General features: G+C 39.3%; 1 protein-coding gene across 2 annotated transcripts in view; it reads left to right on the top strand.

Annotated features, from left to right (window-relative positions):
• Positions 1–22,760, top strand: part of MAP3K20 (mitogen-activated protein kinase kinase kinase 20) — a 187,435-nt gene extending 164,675 nt beyond the window's left edge. For both annotated transcript variants that reach the window (XM_073646928.1, XM_073646929.1), the window contains exons 17-20: positions 8,173–8,289; positions 11,446–11,520; positions 13,712–13,856; positions 21,891–22,760. In XM_073646928.1, the coding sequence (XP_073503029.1) occupies positions 8,173–8,289; positions 11,446–11,520; positions 13,712–13,856; positions 21,891–22,585 (1,032 nt within the window). In that variant the 3' untranslated portion in view covers positions 22,586–22,760. The remainder of the gene's footprint in view (positions 1–8,172; positions 8,290–11,445; positions 11,521–13,711; positions 13,857–21,890) is intronic.
• The last annotated feature ends 244 nt before the right edge of the window (positions 22,761–23,004 follow it).

The following is a 23,004-nucleotide window of genomic DNA, read 5'->3' as shown; positions in this document are numbered from 1 at the left end:
CATTTAAGAATAGCTCCTTACAGCCTTGATAGAAATTTGATACTACATACTACATCAGTGGATTTAGAGAATAATGATTCCTAAGCTCTGTATATTTTTTTATCAGAGTGATACAGCAGCAAAAAAAAGAGTAATTCCAAGAATAACATTTGTGGTAAAGCGACTTACTTGGCTGCATGCGGAGGTAAACAAGTGACACTGTTTCTTTAAATTTTCAGTTGGTTTATTTAGCGGCATAAACCAATGCAAAGTTCATGAAACATAAACGTAGCCCAACTGGCGTAATGGCAAAACAAACTTAAGAAAGTGTCCAGCAAAGTCCTTGTACCCGGCCAAGGTCAGGCCACTCAGGATCAGCAACAGAGATCCACAGGGTTTAGTTTAACACACACAACCATGAGCTCCTGAACATACTTGAGTGTCAAGGCTGGCTATTTAAAGCCCAGATGCTCCCCTGATTGGAGAGTTATGGTGAATGACCTCCCACCCTTCACGATGGTCATTCACAAAAGAGCACTCCCTTTCACTGATTTAACCCCCAGCATATAACATGCTGGAGAATAGTTGTAGGTTCAGTTCGCTGAGGCTAACAGCCATAGCGAAACATACCTCCCCTCACATACAACACCAGTGACTCTGTCACACATTATATAATGTCATTGTTATATAAGCAATTCCTTACTATAAAAGTAATTTTTTAAGACCATTAGTGAACCATTCAAAGTCCGTGGGACTGATTCTGACAGAGTCAAGTGCAGCGCTTGTTTCCTTCAGGCCTTATAGACATCAAATGGAGCGGTAATATGCATGTTCAACCTCCGCTCCAGCCAAACATCTAATCACTGCAGTTGTCTAGTGTGTAGGAATGGGGGCCACCAGTAATCGAACAGTTATCACTCATCCCGTGAATAGACAATAAATGTCCACTGTGTGATGACTTCTTTAAAGAGGGTATCTAGGATTTTTTTGCATTTTCCAATGTGCCTAAGCACTAACATGTAGGTTGTTGCTAACTACCTACCTGTTGTGGCCAGCGCCGATCTCTGCTGGAACAGAGAGGTCATAGTATGCTCCTGCCGAAGACTCAGCAACTTTCGCTGACATGACATCGACAGAGCAGCGGTTTCTTTTCCACTCTGCTATGTTGATGGGTCGTGAATACCAACGTCATTCTGATTGACAGCCGGCTCCCCGCTGCCTTACTGCGGGGAGCCAGCGGTCAATCAGCATGACATCAGCAGTCACGTCCCATCGACAGAGCAGCCTGGAAGAAGAGCCGCTCTGTTCACATTGAGCAGCTCAATTTTCTGTTCAAAGCCTCTTTGTGCTCCGTTACATTTAATTGGCAGGAACTTTGCAAAATTTAATGCTGTTCGGGCTTGAACACTAACAGAGACTATTACAAATCAATAGGATCCATTGGGTTCCTTTGTAAGACAAATCGATGTGGCTTCCATAATGGGCAAAAGCCATGACGCAGATGTGTTGCCCAGCCTTAGTGCTCATTCAGACATTACTATCTCATGTACACGATCTACCTGTGTTTTTCATGGCTATAACTCACACCCATTAAAGTCTATGGGGCTGTCCATGTATTTTTGTGGACTGTAACAAAAGATGGAGACATGTCCGATTTTGAATTGAGTCACGGATCAAACTTTTCCAATGTAAGTCTGTGGGAAAGTGAAAAATATTGGACAGCATGCAGATGCTGTTAGCTGTGCGATTTTTACTGATAGGAGAAGTTTGAAAAACCTCCATCAGTTTTTTTTTTACTTACGGAAAAACTGATGAAAATCTGCCTAAAAATTCTGATGCAAATCGGTCAATTTTTTGCATACGAGAAAAATCTTAGTGACGTCTCAATAAGGGCTTATTTAGTGCTTTCAGTCACTTTTTCAAAGCATGTACGGGTGCATCTCAGTAAATTAGAATATCATCAAAAAGTTCATTTATTTCAGTTCTTCAATACAAAAAGTGAAGCTCATATATTATATAGAGTCATTACAAACAGAGTGATCTATTTCAAGTGTTTATTTCTGTTAATAATGATGATTATGGCTTACAGCCAATGAAAACACAAAAGTCATTAACTCAGTAAATTTGAATAATTAACAAAAAACGCCAGCAAAGGCTTCCTAAGCGTTTAAAAAGGTTCCTTAGTCTGTTTCAGTAGGCTCCACAATCATTGAATATCTTTAAGTTTTTGCTAATAAGAAGACGCTAACTGGTCTAATATTATTATTATAATTGACATTTGTACTTTATCGTTTTTATCAAAAACTCCTTCATAAGTAAACAAAACCTTATTTTGACAATTTATTCTTTTCCATTTTTAAGTGTAATTTTCTTTTTTTTTAACTTTTGGATGCATTTTTATTCCGTGAAGGAGTGAGTCTGCATTGCATGAAACATCATTATTCATAGCACATTGCACATTTTATGCTAAATTAATCCATCAAATGTTTAGGCTTCTGTAGTCCATGTGCTTGAAATTAATTGTTGATCAATGCATTCGCAAGCTTCACAGGCAAATAAGGAAATTTCCTGACCCATGACATGTAGTGGATTTGGTTTGTGTTGGTTAAGTGTTCTGTTATTTTCCGTCAGTTTTATTTTCATGCCAGGTTTGTATGTGTAGATAAATTGATTTTTCTTTTTTTTATCTAATGAAATCATTAGAGTTAGTGATCCTGTGACATGTTCATGGTCATTACAAGCTTCACTAACTGTATATCTCCTGTTAGTTGTGGGCTAATGACTGCTCATCACCTATTAGAGCTAGTTGGCTACATACAGAGAAACCCTTTTCATATACTGGCACTGGAGGAATGAGCGCTGAGACGCCATCGTGGCAGCACAGGTACTATACTCAGGGGTCCAAGCCTAAATGTTAAAAAAATTGGTCTACACTTCCCTCTCACCTATTAGTGTCCTTTGCCAATGAACAGCACTCATGATAAGGCCTCATTCAGAAGTCCGTTTTTTACGTACGTGTTTTATCCAGGATTTTCACGGATAGTACACACTCTCATTTTAACCTATGGGGCTGTTTACACATCCTTGTGTTTTTGCAGACAGTGTGTCCTTGCAAAAATCACAGAGACATGTCCATTTTATTACTGTCATCACGGATGAAAACTACCAATGCAAGACTATGGATTAGTGATAGCATCCATGTGCTGTCGGTGATTAACACTGCAATGGCTAGGCGAAGATTTGTAATTTATTTATCCATACGAGAAAATCACTGATGGTAAAAATGAACACACTGACCAAACACTGATGGAAATCGGATACAAAACACTGATGAACCTCGGGACATTTTTGTGCATAAGTGAAAAATCACATAGGTCTGAATGAGGCCTAACACATGCATGCCCCATGCAATAATTTGACAGGCCCCAATAAATTAGTTAAGGGTAATGCAACACTTTACTGCAATTTTCACGAACTCCAGTCTTCAAGAACCACCAACAGCTTCCATTGTCATCTTGCTGTGCACCATGATGGACTTTGGGATTGGTGGCATGAGGTTAATGGATTAACTGAAGCTGGACATCTGGCTCATAGCCCAAATTTTTGCAAACGTTTTCTGATGGTATGTGTAGACCAAGGGTGCACAACCCCAGTCCTCAAGGGCCACCAACAGATCATGTTTTCAGGATTTCCTTAGTATTGCACAGGGTATAATTCCATCATCTGGGCAAGACTAAGGGAATCTCGAAAATATGACCTGTTGGTGGATCTTGAGGACTGGAGTTGGGGAACACTGCTTTACTATATAGAGCATTGCCCAACATGGGTAAACCAAACTAATGTAGAAGTGAGGTGGCACCATGCCTAAACTGCAAGGTGGTAATGCTTTGGCAATCAGACAATAATAGATTATTTTTTTTAGACCACTGATGGCCGAAAATGGTACTTAAGGAAGAAGTTTTTAATAATCACTGCCAATAGGTCCTAGGCAATGCCCCTCTTCAAAAACTTCCCAAAAAAGAATGTTTCCTGAATCAGTTTCTCCTAGAAAACTTGTTGCTTTTGACTGCCTCAAAAAACTGCATGTGCACATAGCCTTGATGAGGTGTTCACACTGACTTTTCAGAGCAGAAACTCTCCAAGGGTATGTTCACATTGTGTCACGGGTGTGTCAGAGGTGACAGACACTCTCCCTGCTGTGGGTTGCAGGAGATCTCCATGTTTGGCATTGCAGACAGCTGCTTAGATAGGAGGCTGTCTTTAGGACCGAGCGACTACCTCTCTCTTGCTAATTTGCTCTCTGGCCTGGGTGTATATATACCTGGTGTGTCGGAGAGGGCATCGCTGGCTATTTTCATTTCTACTTGTGAAGGTTAGCAGGAGCTGTACCTCGTCCGCTCTGGAGCTTGAGGCCGTGTGCACATTTGGAGTTCATCTAAAGCTAAGCCATTTTCCCCTGTTTTGTCTACCCTCTTTGTCTTTAGAGTTTTAGTGGAAGTTGACTAGTGCTCATCTCCTTCCATCCCTAGCCGTAGCCTTACGCCAGGGGAAGTAGGGCGAGGCACGCAATCGGCGATAGCTGAGGAGGCTATATAGGGACGTTAGTTGAGACAGGGTGACGCTAGACCAGACTAGGAGGTCTCCACTTCCCCCTTTCCTTAGTGTCTGGGCTCCCTCTCCCTTTTCCCTCTGTGTTGCACTTACACCTGGCGTGACACACTGAAGTTCTTTTTAACACCATCTGAGCGGAAACTCCAAATCATCCTCAAAAACTCAAATGCCTCATAAACTTTGCAAAAAGACTCAGTGTGAACACACTCCCAACAAAAACTTGTGGCTTTTGAACTCTCCATGGTTTTTGGAGTTTCCGCTTCAAAAACTTAGCAAAAAAACTCAGTGTGAACTCACTCTTTGTGTATGTCATGGTCATTCTTCGGGCGGCTTCATTTGGAAGCAGCCTGCTCTTTTCAGCTGAAATTATAGTGAAAAAACTCCGGCAGTGGAGCCACTGCAAAAAAACAATGACAAATCTGCCAGCGAAGCCACTTCAGGAAAAAAAACGATGACTTTTTCCTGGAATGTCTTTGCCTTCAGCGGTTTCACCTTCTAAATTAAAACATTGTGTGCATGTACCCTTAAGAGGTCTTGAAAAACTTCTGGAGGAAAAAAGAAAGCGCATGTCATTTTCTTTGAAGCAGATCCAGAGGAAACCTCTCCAAACTAGGTACTGTCCAGTAAAAGACTGCTCAAGGGTATGTGTACACAACTTGTTATAGATGCCGGCGTACCTGCATCGTTGTTGAAGCTGAAGACATTTTAGGAAAATGCAGGTGATGTTTTTCCTGAAGTGTCTTTTTTTTACGTTGTTTTTGTGGAAGCTGCCTGAAAAATGGACCGGTCTCTTCTTAGAACCGCATTACGGATTTCGATATCTGAAGCAGTAAAAGAAGTGAAAAAAGACATAACATATGCATAGCAAGTTGTTTTCACATTGCTGTGCATATGTTCATTCTCTTTGCAGGTTCTTTACAGATGTTGTGTGCACATAACCTAAAACTGTTCAGGACAAAAAAAACTCTTCCAAACCTCTTCAAGGGTATGAGCACATAGCATCTTTATTAGGCGGATTCAGTCTAGAACCCTCTGAAAAAGTGCGCACTAGTTGTTTTTAAAAGAATGACCGTATGCACAGCAATATTAAAACTTCAGTTTCTTTTAGCTGCTTCAGGCTTTGAAAGCTAAGAAGCTGTGAAAAGTAATGACCGATCAATTCTTCTGGTGGCCACCGTTTGTTTACATATACAGGTGCTTCTCACTAAATTAGAATATCATCAAAAAGTTAATTTATTTCAGTTCTTCAATACAAAAAGTGAAACTCATATTTATATATAGAGTCATTACAAACAGAGTGATATATTTCAAGTGTTTATTTCTGTTAATGTTGATGATTATGGCTTACAGCCAATGAAAGCACAAAACTCATTATCTCAATAAATTAAAATAATTAACAAAAAACACCTGCAAAGGCTTCCTAAGCATTTAAAAAGATCGCTTAGTCTGTTTCAGTAGGCTCCACAATCATGGGGAAGACTGCTGACTTGACACATGTCCAGAAGGCAGTTATTGACACACTTCACAAGGTCCCAGAGTTCCAGTTTTCATTTGGAAATCAAGGTCCCAGAGTCTGGAGGAAGAGTGGAGAGGCCACAATCCAAGCGGCTTGAGGTCTAGTGTGAAGTTTCCACAATCAGTGATGGTTTGGGGAGCCATGTCATCTGCTGGTGTAGGTCCACTGTGTTTTATCAAGACCAAAGTCAGCACAGCCGTCTAACAGGAAATTTTAGAGCACTTCATGCTTCCCTCAGCGGACAAGCTTTTTGGAGATGGAAATGTCATTCTCCAGCAGGACTTGGCACCTGTCCACACTGCCAAAAGTACCAATACCTGGTTTATAAACAACAATATCACTGTGCTTGATTGGCCAGCAAAGTCGCCTGACCTTAACCCCATAGATTTCTATGGGGTATTGTCAAGAGGAAGAAGAGAGACACCAGACCCCAACAATGCAGTTGAGCTGAAGGCTGCTATCAAAGCAACCTGGGCTTCTATAACACCTCAGCAGTGCCACAGGCTGATCGCCTCCATGCCACATTGCCGCATTGATGCAGTAATTGATGCAAAAGGAGCCCTGACCAAGTATTGAGGGCATTTACTGAACATACATTTCAGTAGGCCAACAATTCAGATTTTAAAATCACTTTTCAAGCTTTTGTTATAAAGTATTCTAATTTACTGAGATAATGACTTTTGTGTTTTCATTGGCTGGAAGCCATAATCATCAACATTAACAGAAATAAACACTTGAAATAGATCACTCTGTTTGTTATGACTCTATATAATATATGAGTTTCACTTTTTGTATTGAAGAACTGAAATAAATTAACTTTTTGATGATATTCTAATTTAATGACATGCCCCTGTAATTTTAAAAAAAGTTGCCTGTGGCAAAGCTGTGGCAAAGACAACAAAAGAGGCACCAAAGAAGACGGTTCTGCAAAACCACCGTCAGCATTTTTTTCTGAAGCATGTTCCTATTGCAAATACTCAATGGGTACTCCGGCACCTATTAGACACCATGTGCACTTTCAAAACTTGAAAACAGCGTCAAGATAAGAAAAACTCTCCCAAAACCTCCCCAAAAAATGAGAATTTCCTGAAGAGGCTTCTGCATGAAAAACTCATGGTGGGAGATTCATCAAGACTGGTGATTCTCTCAACAGACTTGATTAGGGGGCGTTATGGAGCGGATGCACCTGATTCAGTAAGAGACTCACACCAATTAATAAATCAGGAGAAGCACGTAGTAAAATTTGTGGCTGGAGTAAAGTTTGTGGAGTAGCAAACTTGACTGCTCATCATGAATTTGACGGAACTGGGGTGAGAATGTATGAAAACGCCGGAAGTTGCATTTTTTTGCACAACCTGGAACAAGAAATGTGGTGAAAAAGTTTTGATGATTCCCCACCATGGCTTTTTAACTCCTGATATAAAACTCTGTGTGACTCTTAGGTTGTGTTCATTTGGGCAAATGGAAACTCTCAAAAATCTTTCTCAAAAACTTGGATTTTAGTCTTAGTTTCCATGTCAAAAATATAGCAAAAAAACTATAAAAAAAAGTATCAGAAATAACTCCCTGTTTATGTAAATCCCGTATTTCTTTTGTATATGGATCATTATAATTTTTTGTTGGAATATGCCTTTAGGCATCTTAAAGGGTGTACTATACATTAAAGGGTTATTCTCGTGTCAGCCTCTCATGGCTATAAACACTGGTGGAAGAGCTATGCTGTTTCCGTAAACCCCACTCAACATCATAGCTCCGCTGCTCTTAGCTGTTTCCATAGTCCGACTTCCAGTGGTTGGACCCAGGAGATGTGAATAATCGTTTAGGTGTGTAAAGTTCCGCCTTTACATATTTTATTATGAAATAGCTTTACTAACTATCCCGTTACAAATGAGGTTGAAAATTCAAGGAATACAGCAAAAATAGTGACAAGTCTGTCTGTAGAATATTCCAGTCCATCATAGTCAATCTGATGGTAGAATGTGTCATCTCCATGAACCCACTGCACTTGGTGTAGAATAGAAATCACCTTCTTGTTCCCAAATTAAAATAATTTATCTTTATTTTAGGATTGTAAATGGAAAATGTACATGGAACTTGATGGAGATGAAATTGCTATAACCTATATAAAGGATGTGACATTCACTAGAAGTGACCCAGAGGCTGAGGTTCTACGGATGTCTAAAGTAAGTGATGTTAGAAGCCCGTTATCACAATGACTGGTTGGTGCATTATACGTACCTATAGATACATCTGTGTCCATGAACAACTTTTACTAACAGGCATATCAATTCTGGATAATTATTCAAGAAGATGCCGAGTTCTTTGTTGAAATCATGATACTTGACTACTTTTTAAAATGTATTTGCGGGAGTTGGTGGAGTGAGTCGTGCATAGCGTACCATTACATTTTTATATTAATACTCCTTTTACAGGTCACAACCCTCCACCACCTCATCGCCCCTCCTTGAATATGGATTTGGGCGTTATTGCTTAGTTTAATGTGCCCAGTAAATTTTCCAACTCCTCTGGGAGTTTAGGAGATCTTCCTGTTTTTGGAAGCCCACCCACACATTCCAGGAGAAATGGAAAGTGTGCTATTGCATGGGTATTATAAAGAAAGACATTTATGGAATATCCATAGGATGTGACCATTGGGGATCCAGCAGCGGAAGATTTTTAGGGTCACAAGAATCCTATGCATTACAATTACTCATTTGAATCCAGGCAAAAATTACAGTAAGGACTCGTGCAGACCACCGTATAACTCGGACGAATGCTATCCATCGTTTTGACAGATAGCACCCATCACTTATGTTATTCTATGGGGCTGTGCACATGTCCGACGAAAAAAATCTCAGCATGCACGATTTGCCTCCGAAAATCAAATGACACTCGTTCATTAAACTCTATGGCTCCGTGGGAAAAATTGGACCGCACTCGATTGACATCCGATTGTGGTTGAATTTTCACGGACTGATGTTATAGAGAGGGTGGAGAAATGTTTTTTTCTCCACCTCTGAGAAAATCGGATCACACTCTGATCAAACTCTGATCAGAGTCTGCTCAGATTGTTATTAGGATAATCGGAAAGACTTTCTCGGATAAGACAAAAACGGTTGTGTAAGCCTAGCCTTAGAAAGTCGCCATTCCTGTGCATGGCAGTCTCCATAGAAGTCTAGACAGATGCAGTCAAGCAAGATCTTCTAGTTTTTGAATAACACATATATCCAATATCAAAAGAGAAGACAAGCAGCACCAGAGTCAGTCTAGCAGTTGGTGCTTGCCCAACAGTTGCAACCCCAACAACTAATAAAATAGAAAAAAAATGTAGGCGGCACTCCAGACAGCTCAGATCCAAAAAAATATAGATTCCATTGTGCATAGTGGCAACATTTTGGCTCATAATCAGCTGAGCCTTTATTAAGCCACTATGAAAAAGGGCAAATAAATCTATATTTTTTTTATCTGAGCCGTCTGGTGCGCTGTCTACATTTTTGTTTTTTCATGTTTGCAATAGATATATCATAAATGGCTTTAACTGGAATCCCATTTTAAGTAAGGTGATTACCTTCAGTTATGTGAAAAATCAAATAAATCACTTACTACTATTGAGATTTTTTCTTGTTTATAAGGACACCTACCTGATTCACCATAGACCAAGATGGCTACTGGTGCTAAATACAAAAATTCAACACCTCATACCTTAGAAACTGAGAACCCACAATACAGAGAACAGAATTAATCTGCTTTGTAGAAATAAGAAACTTTTATAGAATGTCCAGAGATTCCACCCAATGAAGCCCAATGGAAAGTGCCAAGAGGAAAAAAGTGAAACTTAAAAATTAAATACAACAACACTAGAAAGTATCCAGCTCTACCCTTATACTTTATAGATTAAAGGGGCAGTTCAGACATCTTCAGCCTAATGGCTGCTCCTACTTGACTGACTGTTTGGACCAGCAACATTGTGCACCGCTGGCCTGAACTGTGCGCTTTCTAATGCTTCTTTACCTTTGCATCATTGGTAGAGCAGCACTTACAAGCTCTGTTGGAAAGAGATTGTAAACACTGTGCATGTTAAGCCACCACTTCTAGATCCAAGCGGTGGCCGGTAACCAAGCAGTAAACAATAAATAAAAATGTAATTATCAGTGATTGCAGGATTAAGTTTTATAAATAATAAATTAGAAAGTTGCTTGCTTTCATAAGGACTTTCTAATTATGCCCATTAATAAAAATGGGAAAAACTGTATAGGTTAAGTTCACATGATGAGTTTTTGGTGACTTTTTGACTGTGCATACTTTCGCTGCACCAAAAACGCAGCGTCTTACAGTTCCATCAAAGTGGATGGGATTAATAGAAATCTCGCGACCACTGTGCTTCTTTTTTTTAACATAAACTGACCTGTGGTGCGAGTTTCAAATCCGCAACATGTCAATTTCTCCTGCTGGTAAGCTGAGTTTTACATCCAGATTTTCCCCATGGAATTGCATTAGTAAAAACTCATAACTCCCCAGCGGAAACCCACTAAAAACTTACATAATCCACAAATGACTATATTAAGTACGTTTTTGCAAAGTCAAATAGAAATATCAAAAACAAAGCAGATTTATCTAAAGCATGAAATACCAAAAAGAGACAAAAACTGCAGCGTCAAAAACGTTATAAAATGCATTTAAGAAAAAGCAATCAAAAATGCAATAAAAAAAGTGCAAGTAACTAATTTACATAATAGGTGCAAAAATGCTGCAGAAAATTCATCAAAGATTCCTAGTGGGAACATAGCCCTAATGGACTTGTATTGGTGCCTAGGCCATAATTCTGATCCATATCAGATCCTAAGGCTGTGTGCCCACGTAGCATTTTTCAAGCGTATATGCTGCGGAATTTCCGCAGCGTAAACGCTTGAAAAACGCATGTATATCCGCACCCCATGGTCCCCAATGGGATTCCGCAAGTTCTCCGCAGCGTTTATGCCGCGTTCAAAAATCCGCAGCATGTCATTTAATTTTGCGTTTCCGCAAGCGGAATTGCCTTTGTCCAATGCATAAAAAACGCAAGGCAATTCCGCATGTGGAAAACGCGTGATAAACGCGCGAAAAATGCGCGATAAACGCGTGCGGAATTCCGCATGCGTTTTTCCGGGAGAGGACTTGCATTTATGCAGCAGAAATTTTCTGCTTCATAAATGCAACGTGGGCACATAGCCTAAAAATATATAAGAGAAGGTAGGGAGTCGATTATCGCATATAATGCATACAACATAATGGAAGGCGTATAGGTAAATGCTATAATGTAATTAATAATTATGTTGGGTATTTTTTCTACTCTTCCTCAGCCGCCATTTGTAATGGAGAAATGGATTGTGGGAATCTCAGAAAATGAGTCTGTGGAGTGTACTGTGACCTATGAGGTGAGTTAAACGGTCACACGTACATGGTTATGTACAGTGTCGGACTGGGATGCCAAGGGCCCACCGGTAGCATCAACTCTGGGGGACCCACTCATTCACAAATGTATATAAAAGTAAAATACGTAGTTTGTTAAATAAATGATGAGATGCCGCCTTCGTCTGTACATACACTGTGTGCAGAATTATTAGGCAAATAAGTATTTTGATCACATGATACTTTTTATACATGTTGTCCTACTCCAAGCTGCATAGGCTTGAGAGCCAACTACCAATTAAGTAAATCTGGTGAAGTGCATCTCTGTAATGAGGAGGGGTGTTGACTAATGACATCAACACCCTATATAAGGTGTGCTTAATTATTAGGCAACTTCCTTTCCTTTGGCAAAATGGGTTAGAAGAGAGATTTGACGGGCTCTGAAAAGTCCAAAATTGTGAGATGTCTTGCAGAGGGATGCAGCAGTCTTGAAATTTCCAAACTTTTGAAGCGTGATCACCGAACAATCAAGCGTTTCATGGCAAATAGCCAACAGGGTCGCCAGAAGCGTGTTGGCCAAAAAAAGGCGCAAAATAACTGCCCATGAATTGAGGAAAATCACGCGTGAAGCTGCCAAGATGACATTCGCCACCAGTTTTGCCATATTTCAGAGCTGCAACGTTACTGGAGTATCAAAAAGCACAAGGTGTGCGATACTCAGGGACATGGCCAAGGTAAGAAAGGCTGAAAAACGACCACCTTTGAACAAGAAACATAAGATGAAACGTCAAGAATGGGCCAAGAAATATCTTAAGACTGATTTTTCAAAGGTTTTATGGACTGATGAAATGAAAATGACTCTTGATGGGCCAGATGGATGGGCCAGAGGCTGGATCAGTAAAGGGCAGAGAGCTCCACTCCGACTCAGACGCCAGCAAGGTGGAGGTGGGGTACTGGTATGGGCTGGTATCATCAAAGATGAACTTGTGGGACCTTTTCGGGTTGAGGATGGAGTGAAGCTCAATTCCCAGACCGACTGCCAGTTTCTGGAAGACAACTTCTTCTACAGGACAGGAAGAAGTCAGTATCGTTCAAGAAAAACATGATTTTAATGCAGGACAATGCTCCATCACATGCATCCAACTACTCCACAGCGTGGCTGGCCAGTAAAGGTCTAAAAGAAGAAAAAATAATGACATGGCCCCCTTGTTCACCTGATCTGAACCCCATAGAGAACCTGTGGTCCATCATAAAATGTGAGATCTACAGGGAGGGAAAACAGTACACCTCTCGGCACAGTGTATGGGAGGCTGTGGTGGCTGCGGCACACAATGTTGATCGAAAACAGATCAAGCAACTGACAGAATCTATGGATGGAAGGCTGTTGAGTGTCATCATAAAGAAAGGTGGCTATATTGATCACTAATTTTTTGGGTTTTTGTTTTTGCATGTCAGAAAAGTTTATTTCTAAATTTTGTGCACTGATATTGGTTTACCTGGTGAAAATAAACAAGTGAGATGGGATTATATTTGGTTTTTATTAAATTGACTAATAATTCTGCACAGTAATAGTTACCTGCACAAACAGATATCCTCCTAAGATAGCTAAATCTAAAAAATAACCCACTCCAACTTCCAAAAATATTAAGCTTGGATATTTATGAGTCTTTTGGGTTGATTGAGAACATAGTTGTTGATCAATAATAAAAATAATCCTCTAAAATACAACTTGCCTAATAATTCTGCACACAGTGTAGTGAATCAAGTGTATTTAGCCAAGTACTGTTCATATAGGAGGACATGTATGCAATGGGGCCCACTGGGGGATTCACCTGCTCACCCATGGGCCAGTCCAAGCCTGGTTATGTATAGGAACCGAAAACACGAATACACTTTCGTGGTAGAAAAGACAGAATTCTGGAGGACTGGTCTGTTTGGAGTCGTCCTTTAAGCTTGTGTGCATATTTATATAATATAGGACAATAGGAGCGCTCTGCCAGGCTGCTAATAGACAATCTGGAAACCTGAAATGATAGCCAGAGCGGCTGGGGGTGAATGGAGGCCTTCAGCCAGTTGGCTCAGTACTCCCTAATAAAATCCCATTTATTGTATGTATGTATCTGTTTTGTTCTTCTGTTGTTTTGGGTAATTTCAATGCAGTATATTTATAAAGCTGCTTTTTTGTTCTTATTTTTTTTTCTTTTTGTCTTCCAAAAGAGTGATGTCAGGACTCCTAAATTAACCAAACACATTCATAAAATTCACTGGAACAAGATGAAAAACCAAGATGCAGTGAAGCCGATCCAACTCGCCATTAAGTCGTCGTTGCTAAACTCTGAGACCAAACCTAACAACAGTTCCAGTAAGAGCTTCAAATTACAAAATCACAACATGAAACTCTTTTATTAGATTAAAGGGAATGCATCACTAATGTTTATATTACTAATCTAAACCAGATATTGATAAATATTCTTATTTTTTATTTTATTTTCTGATTGTTTTTTTCTTTTTATTTTATTTTCTGTATATGGCTAGGGTGGCTATTTTACTGTTAAAGGGTTTATCCAGGCCTTTTTTTTTACTATGGGCTTAAAAACTAAAAGGCAGGTAGTTGCTTAATATCTGCCTGTTTGTTCTGTGCCAGCACGCAGTAGGTCACGGACTGCTCCTTTCAGCCATTAAGCTACTTAACGTCAACAGAGCCGCTATTCTGGGCTGCACAGTCGATGGGGCATGACTACTGGCATCATGCTGATTGACAGCTGGCTCCCCGCAGTTAAGCAGCGGGGAGCTGGCTGTCAATCAGCATGACGTCGGCAGTCATGACCTGTCAACAGAGCAGAGCAGCTCTGTCGACGTGACATCAGCGGCCCCGGCAGGAGTGGTCTGTGACAGAGACCGCTCTGTGCTGGCAGATTGATGCTGGGCACAACAGGTAGGTAGTACCTACCTGCGTGTTAGTTTTTAGGTCCTTATTAAAAAAAAATAGTCATGGATAAACCCTTTAATAGCATAATATGCTTATCAGCAGCTATATGTACCATAGGCAGCAATAGGCAGGATCAGACTCATTGACTTCTGGAGGGGTTTCTAGTCATGCTCTGTACCCTGCGTGGAAGCCATTGTACAGAGAGTAGGAGGAGGTGAGCTGTGACCATCATTTCAGGATTATCTTTTATACATGTATAAATACATAACCGTGTGTTTTTGGGAAGGAATTTGTCTATCTTATAATCCAATAGTGTTGTATAGTGGTATATAGTAGTCTCATAGGAACATAGCTTTGTAATATGGTGTCCTGTAAAGGATTGGTAATATGGTGTCCTATAAGGGGTTAAAAAAAGTTTATCCAATGGAAGACTTTTTCAGGATGCAAAAGTGCTGGCTGCTTAGAGACCCAATGTCACTGAAAATTATTGATTTATCCCTGTACAATGTGTTCCTGCAATAGAATATATCGTATTTCACCATTTTGGACCCCTGGAGTAAAGACCTGTCAACTACAGAACTTGTAAAAAAAACAAAAAAAACGTTTTCCTATAGTTAGCCAATTTTGACTTCATATAATGAGAAAGATTTAGGAAACCTGAATGATAACCATTTATAGCAGCAACTTTGGTTGACCTTTTTGAAAAAAAACAAAAACGTTTCATTTGCATTTTTTTACATTTTGTATGTGCATTTTTCTTTAAAAAAAAAAAAATTGTATATCCATTTTTTGTGTCTTTTTATTTTTTAAGTCCTAAAAAGAAGCTTATGGGGAAAACACCAATAGAATATATTATAATTTTATTCTTAAAGCGTGCTGTACTTTCATAAAAATGCTACTGATCTACAGAAGTGCAAAAAATAAAAATACCACAAACTGAACAATGTGTATGTTGACTGTTAAATATTTTGAATAGGTCAAAAATGCAGCTGACACATAAGGTGTATAGGAAAATTGAGTAATTATTAAAGTGAATATGGGATTATGTGTATATTGAAATATAATCTCGAAAAAGTGGTGAAAAAAATAATAATACATCGAAAATAAGCATATGATTAAAGGGGTTGTCCACTACTTTATCACTGATGACCTAATCTTTAGGATAGGTCATCAATGTCTGATGGGTCGGTGTCCAACATCTGGCACCCCCGCCGATCAGCCGTTCTCGGTGGCGGCAGTGGTGGCCGGAACTGCTCAATTGCGGAGCTGCTCCTTCTTCTGGTAGTGGTCGCGGCAGGGTACTGAACATGTCTCCTATTGATCTGAATAGGAGGCGGATTTGTAGTACCAAGCCGCGGTAACTATCAGAAGACGGAGCAGCTCCACAATTGAGCTTTTATGGCCTGCGCCCAACATCGCCGATAGCAGCTGATCGGCAAGCGTGCCGGGTGTCAGACCCCGACCGATCAGACATTGATGACCTAGGTCATCAATGATAAAGTAGTGGACAACCTCTTCAAGTGGCCATGGGAATCTTAGAACTTTAGAACACCTACAATAAATAGTACTTAGCCCAATGTAGAGTATAAATAGTTTTTTATTGTTAATAAATACAAGTGGAAGTTTAAAAGTGGGAGAAACACATGTGGGGCGACAAGCCAGCAGGAAAGAGTACTAATCAACGTTATATAAATTCAGTGATTAGTAGTAGTCATGGGAAAAAGCAAAATAAGAAAAATAAATATGACAACAGACTATTTATAAAGGAGGTGGTATTGACAACATAAAAACAAGCATTTAAAGTAAGGTAACTGTATATTGGAGAGAACTGCACACCAATAATAATAAAATAGATGCATAAGTAGAAATGGCAATAGAGCTTACCCATATATATTCCTCCTGCTGGAATGGCACCAGCCCCAGCGCGCGTTTGATACAAGCCTTCATCAGAGGATCGTCAATTTGTTGAATATTTTGCTATAGACTCCAAAATAATGATGGACCCTTAAAATAATTTCTTATGGGATAAATAGTGTTTATTCCTTTAGCTGTATGTACACACCATATCGACCCCAATTCATCATTGCCGTTTCTCCATATTTCTGGAATCATTTATTCTTTATTATTGGTTTTATTATGTGCACTTTATTCTCTATTCGTTTTGAGTCATTTTTTAAGTTGTCTTTCTTTTTTAAAGATAACCTGTCAGGTTGGATAACGCTATTAACCTGCAGTTATAGGGTTAATCTGCAGCTTAACAGCCATAGGAAGGTGCCAGGTTTCCATACTGAAAATGAACTTCATCCCTCCTTCCTGGCTTTCAGTCGAACCGGCGTGCCTGTGCGGGTACAGTTGGCTGCCGCGGCTATAGCCACAGCTGTGAGCACGCCCCGGGACGTTGACTGACAGTTGGCTCTGCTTTTCATTTTCTCCTGGGTGCTGCACTTGCAGTATGGCAACCGGGCACCTTCCTAAGGTTGGAGTCACACTAGCGTATAAAAAAATGGTCCGATTTTGATCCAGTGTCATGTGAGTGTCATGCGATTATTCTCAACTAGCATCCGTATGACAGTCTTATGCAATCCATATGCAGTGCGTTTTTAACATCATCTTTTACATACTGTAATTCTCTATTTAATTTAAAGCTAGTTTTCTAACTAAAAGGATTATTATATACAGATATAGATAGGTAGATAGAATAGATAAATACAATAGATATTGTGACAGTCACTTGTGTGATATTCGAGGGGAGGTATGTGTTACTCAGGTTGCTCTCCTGTATGTTCTGAAACCTACTAAATTTCTGCCAGCATGTTATATGCTGGGGGGTTAACTCTCTTAAAGGGTGTGGTTTTATGGTAATGGCAAAAATTTGACGTGGGGTCCTCCCTATTTTTATTATCTAGCAAAGGCTAAGCAGACAGCTGTGGGCTGATATTAATAGGTTGCGAAGGTCCATAGATATTGGCCCCTGCCCAGCCTAAAAATACAAGGCCTCAGACGCCCCAGAAATGGCGCATCCATTAGATACGCCAATTCTGGCTCTTCCCGATTGCCCTGGTGCAGTGGCAATCGAGGTAATGGTTTTGGGGTTGATGTCAACTGTGTAATGTTGGCCTACATCAAGCCCAGGGGTTAGTAATGGAGAGGTGTCTACTAGACACCTCCATTACTAACCCAATAGTGAAAAGAAAGAAACACACACATACAAAAGTCCTTTATTTCTAAAAAGCACTTCTTGACAATGTCTCTCTTTCCCCCATTGATTACCTAAAAACAGTAATCCATTGTTCTATTCTAACGGCTCGGGCTGTTAATTTACTGTACTTGGCTGATGAAATGTCGGGTTTCCTTTGAGATGGGTGCGTAAAAATCGGACGGCTCCCTCATGGTCCGTGTGCAGTGCGATTTTCTTCTGGTCTATATCTGCAGGTTAATAACATTATCCAACCTTACAGAATTCCTTTAAGCCATTGATTTTTCCTCAACAACTTTGCTTGTCCAAATGTTTTAGACAGATTCATAAAATGCAACTTTTTAAAATGTAGCAATTTTTTTTTTGGGTGCAACTCACTTCAGTCTCTGGCTGGAGGAAAGTTTTGGACTAATTTTTATTTTGGCGCAGTAGAACACTAACATGCAACATTTTAAAGGAATTCTAAGAATTTTGCACTAAGAAAAAAATAAACTGCATTTTTTTTTCCGCCAAATTCATGAACCGAAGATGAATTTGGCACAAAAATGTCAGTGAACACCAAAAAACAAAAAAAGAAGAACCTAAAAAAAAAAAAACGCATATGATGTATATTCTTGATTATTTATAGGTAGGGAAATAGTTGTCTGAAATTACATTAAAATAATATGAGTTGTAATTTCACAGAATACAGAGATTGACCAAGATTGTAGAATTCATTCTATTGCTAGCAATGTATTTTAGGGAGAATAAAAGTTGTGTATAGATCATAAATATCTAGATAATGAGATCGATGTGTGGATGTTCTGTAAAGTGAATCATCATATATGAAAACTGCAGCAGCCATCGTGCTGAAGAGAATAGGTAATAAAAGTTAAAGAAAAAAAAATAGTATATAAATAGTCTTGGTAAAAAATAAGTTATTTCCAGAATCCTAAAGTTATTTTACAATTATTTTTCGCAGTCCAGAGAGAATATAATGAACAGATTTGAAAGATCTCTTTGAGTTACCACCGAGGGGCAGTGTTACTCCCTGGGAGTAAGAACAACCTGAAGGCTAAATATTGAGATCATCTCGTGATTTGTATTTTTTTTTTTATTTGGTAATTCCATTTTAATAAAGTTAATTACAAGTGGCACTTTTTTCCTCTACATTTTGTTCCAATTTCAGATGGGAAAAAAAATCAAGATCTCTACATTTCAGTATCATTAATTTGCAAGTCAAATACTTGTAAGAGAACTACATGTGCAGAGATTTTGGAAGAGTAGTTGAAAAAATGCAAGTGTGTGTGCACAAAAAGGGAATGCTGGATGTGTGAAAAACGGGTCACAGAAAAAGGACAAAAATTTACAAAACATTACAGAAAAAGAAACAGCATTACAAACACCAAGTCAGATTACAAATGCACTAGCAACGTGAAGGAGACCTCCATGATAAAGGCGGGGGCAGCACAGGTGCAAAATACTGACGCAAATAGCCACTCACAAACCTACCAATTCATGGAAGGAGGGGCTGCCTAGTCTTAAAAATGAACACAGATGAGGCTTACATAAGAAGCCAGTTGGAAAGCCCTAAAGCTAGGACATGTGATAACTAATAAATTGTTGGCTAGCCAACCAATGGGACCCCCAGTAATGGCCAGAATGGGACACTTTTGTCCCTGTTAGAATGGAGAAGCAGTGCGCATGTTCCACCATCGCTCCATGAATTTTCTATCGGACTGCAGGAGAAAGCCAAGCAGCAGTTGAGCATGCGCACTGGCGCTCCATTCTAACTGGGATAAAAGTGACTTGTTCTTGTGATCGTTACAGGTCCCAGCAGTCAGAATCACAACGGTCTTGTTTTTCACTGGACATCCCCTTTAAAAATATCTATGGGCACAAGGCCTTTGACTGTTCAACTGACCTAGACTTCAGATCAGGGTTAGAGGGATTTTGCCATTTCGCAAGGGTAAGACACATCTTTATAACTTATGGGTGGGGGGGCGATCTCTTGGAACCCCACCAGTTCTAACAATTACACAGCACTGATGCAGCGTTGCTTCCCTTGTACGGTTTTCCTCCAGCCCAGCGGTCCTAGGTCATATGGCTGTGCAGGTGATTGAAAGGAAAAATTGGAAGGGGATGTAGCACTATAGCCAAATGTATAGTATACAAGAAGAAGAAAGAAATGCATTGCAATGAGCACACCTTAAATCTATAAAAAATACAATTCAATTTTTATTGGGAGAAAGAGACAGAAAGTTTAAAAACGGTTAAAAGTGTATTATATGCCAAAAAAACAATACTCATGGTTTAAATAAATAACAATTTCCAATGATCATAACAGTCAGGGTCAAAAAGGTCCCATGATTGCACAGTATAGTCCTGATATCACAACATAGCAGGTTAAGGTCCCGGTTCGGGAATAATCCCAAAGCACAATATGATAATATTAAGTACTCTAATCTTTGCATAGATTCTTATGCCATATACCTCTATACTGTGCCTTTATAACAGCACATGATCCTTTCAATCTGATCTTTTTGTTTTTTGCTCCCATAGTTGGACACCTTTACAGAGGCGACCCCCTCTGCATACATTATATCAGATATACATAGGTTTGTATCACTATGTGATCAGGCACTATTTTGCGACTATTTGGGTTCCTATACGCTTCCTGTGGTGCACACCTTTAACCATTATATCATCATGTTGTGCTTTGCACTTCTTTCATGAGACGTGATATATGCAAATTCCTTGTTATATTCTTGGTATTTCTGACATATCTATTGCATTTATCTCTATATACGTGCTCCTCCTAATTTTTGGGATTATACCCGAACCGGGACCTCAACCTGCTGTGTTGTGATATCAGGACTATACTGTGCAACCATGGGACTTTTTTGTTTTGACCCTGACAGTTGTGATCATTGGAGATTGTTATTTATTTAAACCATATGAGTATTGTTTTTTGGCATATAATACACTTTGAACTGTTTTTAAATGTTTTGTCTATTTCTTGCAATAAAGATTGAATTGTATTTTTATAGATACTCAGATGTTCTCATTGTTATGTAGTTCTTTCTTCTTCTTGTGTACTATATTGCTGGTTAACTTCATTATGTAGCACCGGTATAATTATATGTGTACATATATTGTGTAGGGCATTCTGGCTAGATTTCTAATTACTCTATAGCCAAATGTAGTCAAAGCAGTGGATCATTGTTTTCCAACTGTGCAATGTTTCAGCTCTATGTGTATTACTGTATCATCTATTTTTATGCTACACTTCAATTATGTAATTTTTTTTTAAATGTATTGGACGTCTTGAAGGTGATTCATCTTGGTAATTTTGCGTTCCTTTTCGAATATTGCTTGTCTGTATTTTCTGCTGTTCTCTCTCTTTAGTACTTTCATAGTTTTAACACTTACATATTAGATCTTAAAGGCTTTCAAATGCTCTGTTGAGAAATTCTGAATTAAAGGGATTTTCTACTTTAAGTGGTGGAGCCCAAACGCTTTTATATCTGTAATATAACAAACAGAGCAGGAAGTCACCCTCTCTGTTTCTAGCGTTGGCTGTTTGCCATGGCTCCAGTATCCGTGTTTTGGCTGTAGCGGTAACCTCAGGAAGACAGTGTGCATCACTGCTTGGCGGCTTATGCTGTCTACATTGGCAGAGCTGCTGAGCTCAATGATTAGCGGCAGGGGTAACGTGAGCTGTCAACGTGATGTCACCACTATAGCCAAGACACTGGAACCAGGGCTGTGTCGGAGAGACCCGGGGAGGGTGAGTACCTTCACTGTTTGTTATGTAATATATATAAAACTGTTTGGGGTACACTTAAAGTGGAAACCCCTTTAATAGTGGAGGGACCCCGGCTCAAGGACCTTTAGACAGAACAGTTAGCTGCTTCAAAGAGGGTCTCTCATGTTGAATAAATTACTCATACAACCCATTCCATTGATTTCAGAGGTGACTGTAGTGCTGTGATGAAACCCTTTATCTAATGAAAATTATGTTATTAAAACAATGGCAAACAATAAGAGAATATGGCAGAGCTGATGGAAAAACAGGTTTTCATAAATAAGCTCCATTGCGATCCTACTATCTATATTTGGTTGTGGATATCTTCACCATCTTTGAGAATTTGTAGTAAGATTTTGGATTCAAAATAATTTACACTCAGTGATTGTAATGACTTCTGATGTACTACGTAGTTTTTTTTTCTATTTTTTGCTTTCTTTTTCTTCTGGATTGCATTCACTGATGGTATTTTGTATTCCCGCAGATGTTGACCTTCAATGGATCTACACTTTGAGGATGCGTCAGATGGCCATGCATGTCTCTTCTCCGCATTCTTCTGGCTTACCTGGTTCTCAGTCTTCCAGCCTAACAAATCTATCCCAGGTGTTTCCATATTTTCAGAACCAAGAATCCTATGCTGCTGCCGTCAGACGGGCCAGAGTCACATCTACATTACAAGTCACCCCTATCAGTAATTCTCGTAGCTCCTCGCCAACACAACTAGGAATAACTAAAACTCTGTCTTCCCTATCTATCCAAAGCTCTAAAGGCAGCAGTGCGTCAAGTACGGCTTCTGATAGCCCATCAGAGAGAGAAAGGGCCCGAAAAAGGGCAAACAGCACATATTACCACCAAAACTTTCATAATTCATCCACCCAAAGAAGATCGGATAAGAAGAGCCCTCAGACAAGCAATGGAAAATATAAGTCATACGCAACAGCACAAAGTAATTCAAGGTCTCATGATTATAAACCACATAGAACTGCCCAAAACCAAAGTAGACATATACCAGGAATGCCAGTGCCACCCTCCGATGTTGCTGATGGAGAAGAAAGTAAGGTTCACAATGATGGAGGGTGGATAAAGGTAGACTATTCCAAGAAAAGTCACAAACCACAGACAACAAGCAAGTCGAAAAAAGAGAGACCCAGACTGTCTAGCCGTAGTAGCCGTCAATAGTATCAACTTAGACCTACTATTTATTTTTAAAGAATTTCATCTAATTTAATTGGGTGCTTAAATATCAATTATATATATTGGATATATATATTTTACCTATTTATATTTTTACATACACTTGGCACGGTTTCTCTATTTCTATGTAAATCTGGAAATAAATGTATGGGGTTCTTAATCTTTCTACATTTGTTTATTTTAAATAAATCTTTAATACAAAATGGGCATTCAAGTCTCTCCAACCAGGAGCATCCATGTAGCACCTTCCCCTTGCCTAACGTATGAATTCTATGTAGCTAGTCCTGATCAATTACGTATATAAAGTTATATAAAGCTGACAAAGTGTATCATACAGTATCAAAAAAATGGATATCGGCCATTGTCTGAGGAGGTTTGGACTGATGGCAAGCGTAATAAAAAAT

The sequence above is a fragment of the Phyllobates terribilis genome, unplaced genomic scaffold (assembly GCF_046119375.1).
Source record: "Phyllobates terribilis strain yellow unplaced genomic scaffold, ASM4611937v1 Scaffold_9__5_contigs__length_417890890, whole genome shotgun sequence".
Lineage (NCBI taxonomy): Eukaryota > Metazoa > Chordata > Amphibia > Anura > Dendrobatidae > Phyllobates > Phyllobates terribilis.
Note: the sequence above shows the minus strand (reverse complement) of the source record. Positions and strands in the feature narration are given on the sequence as shown.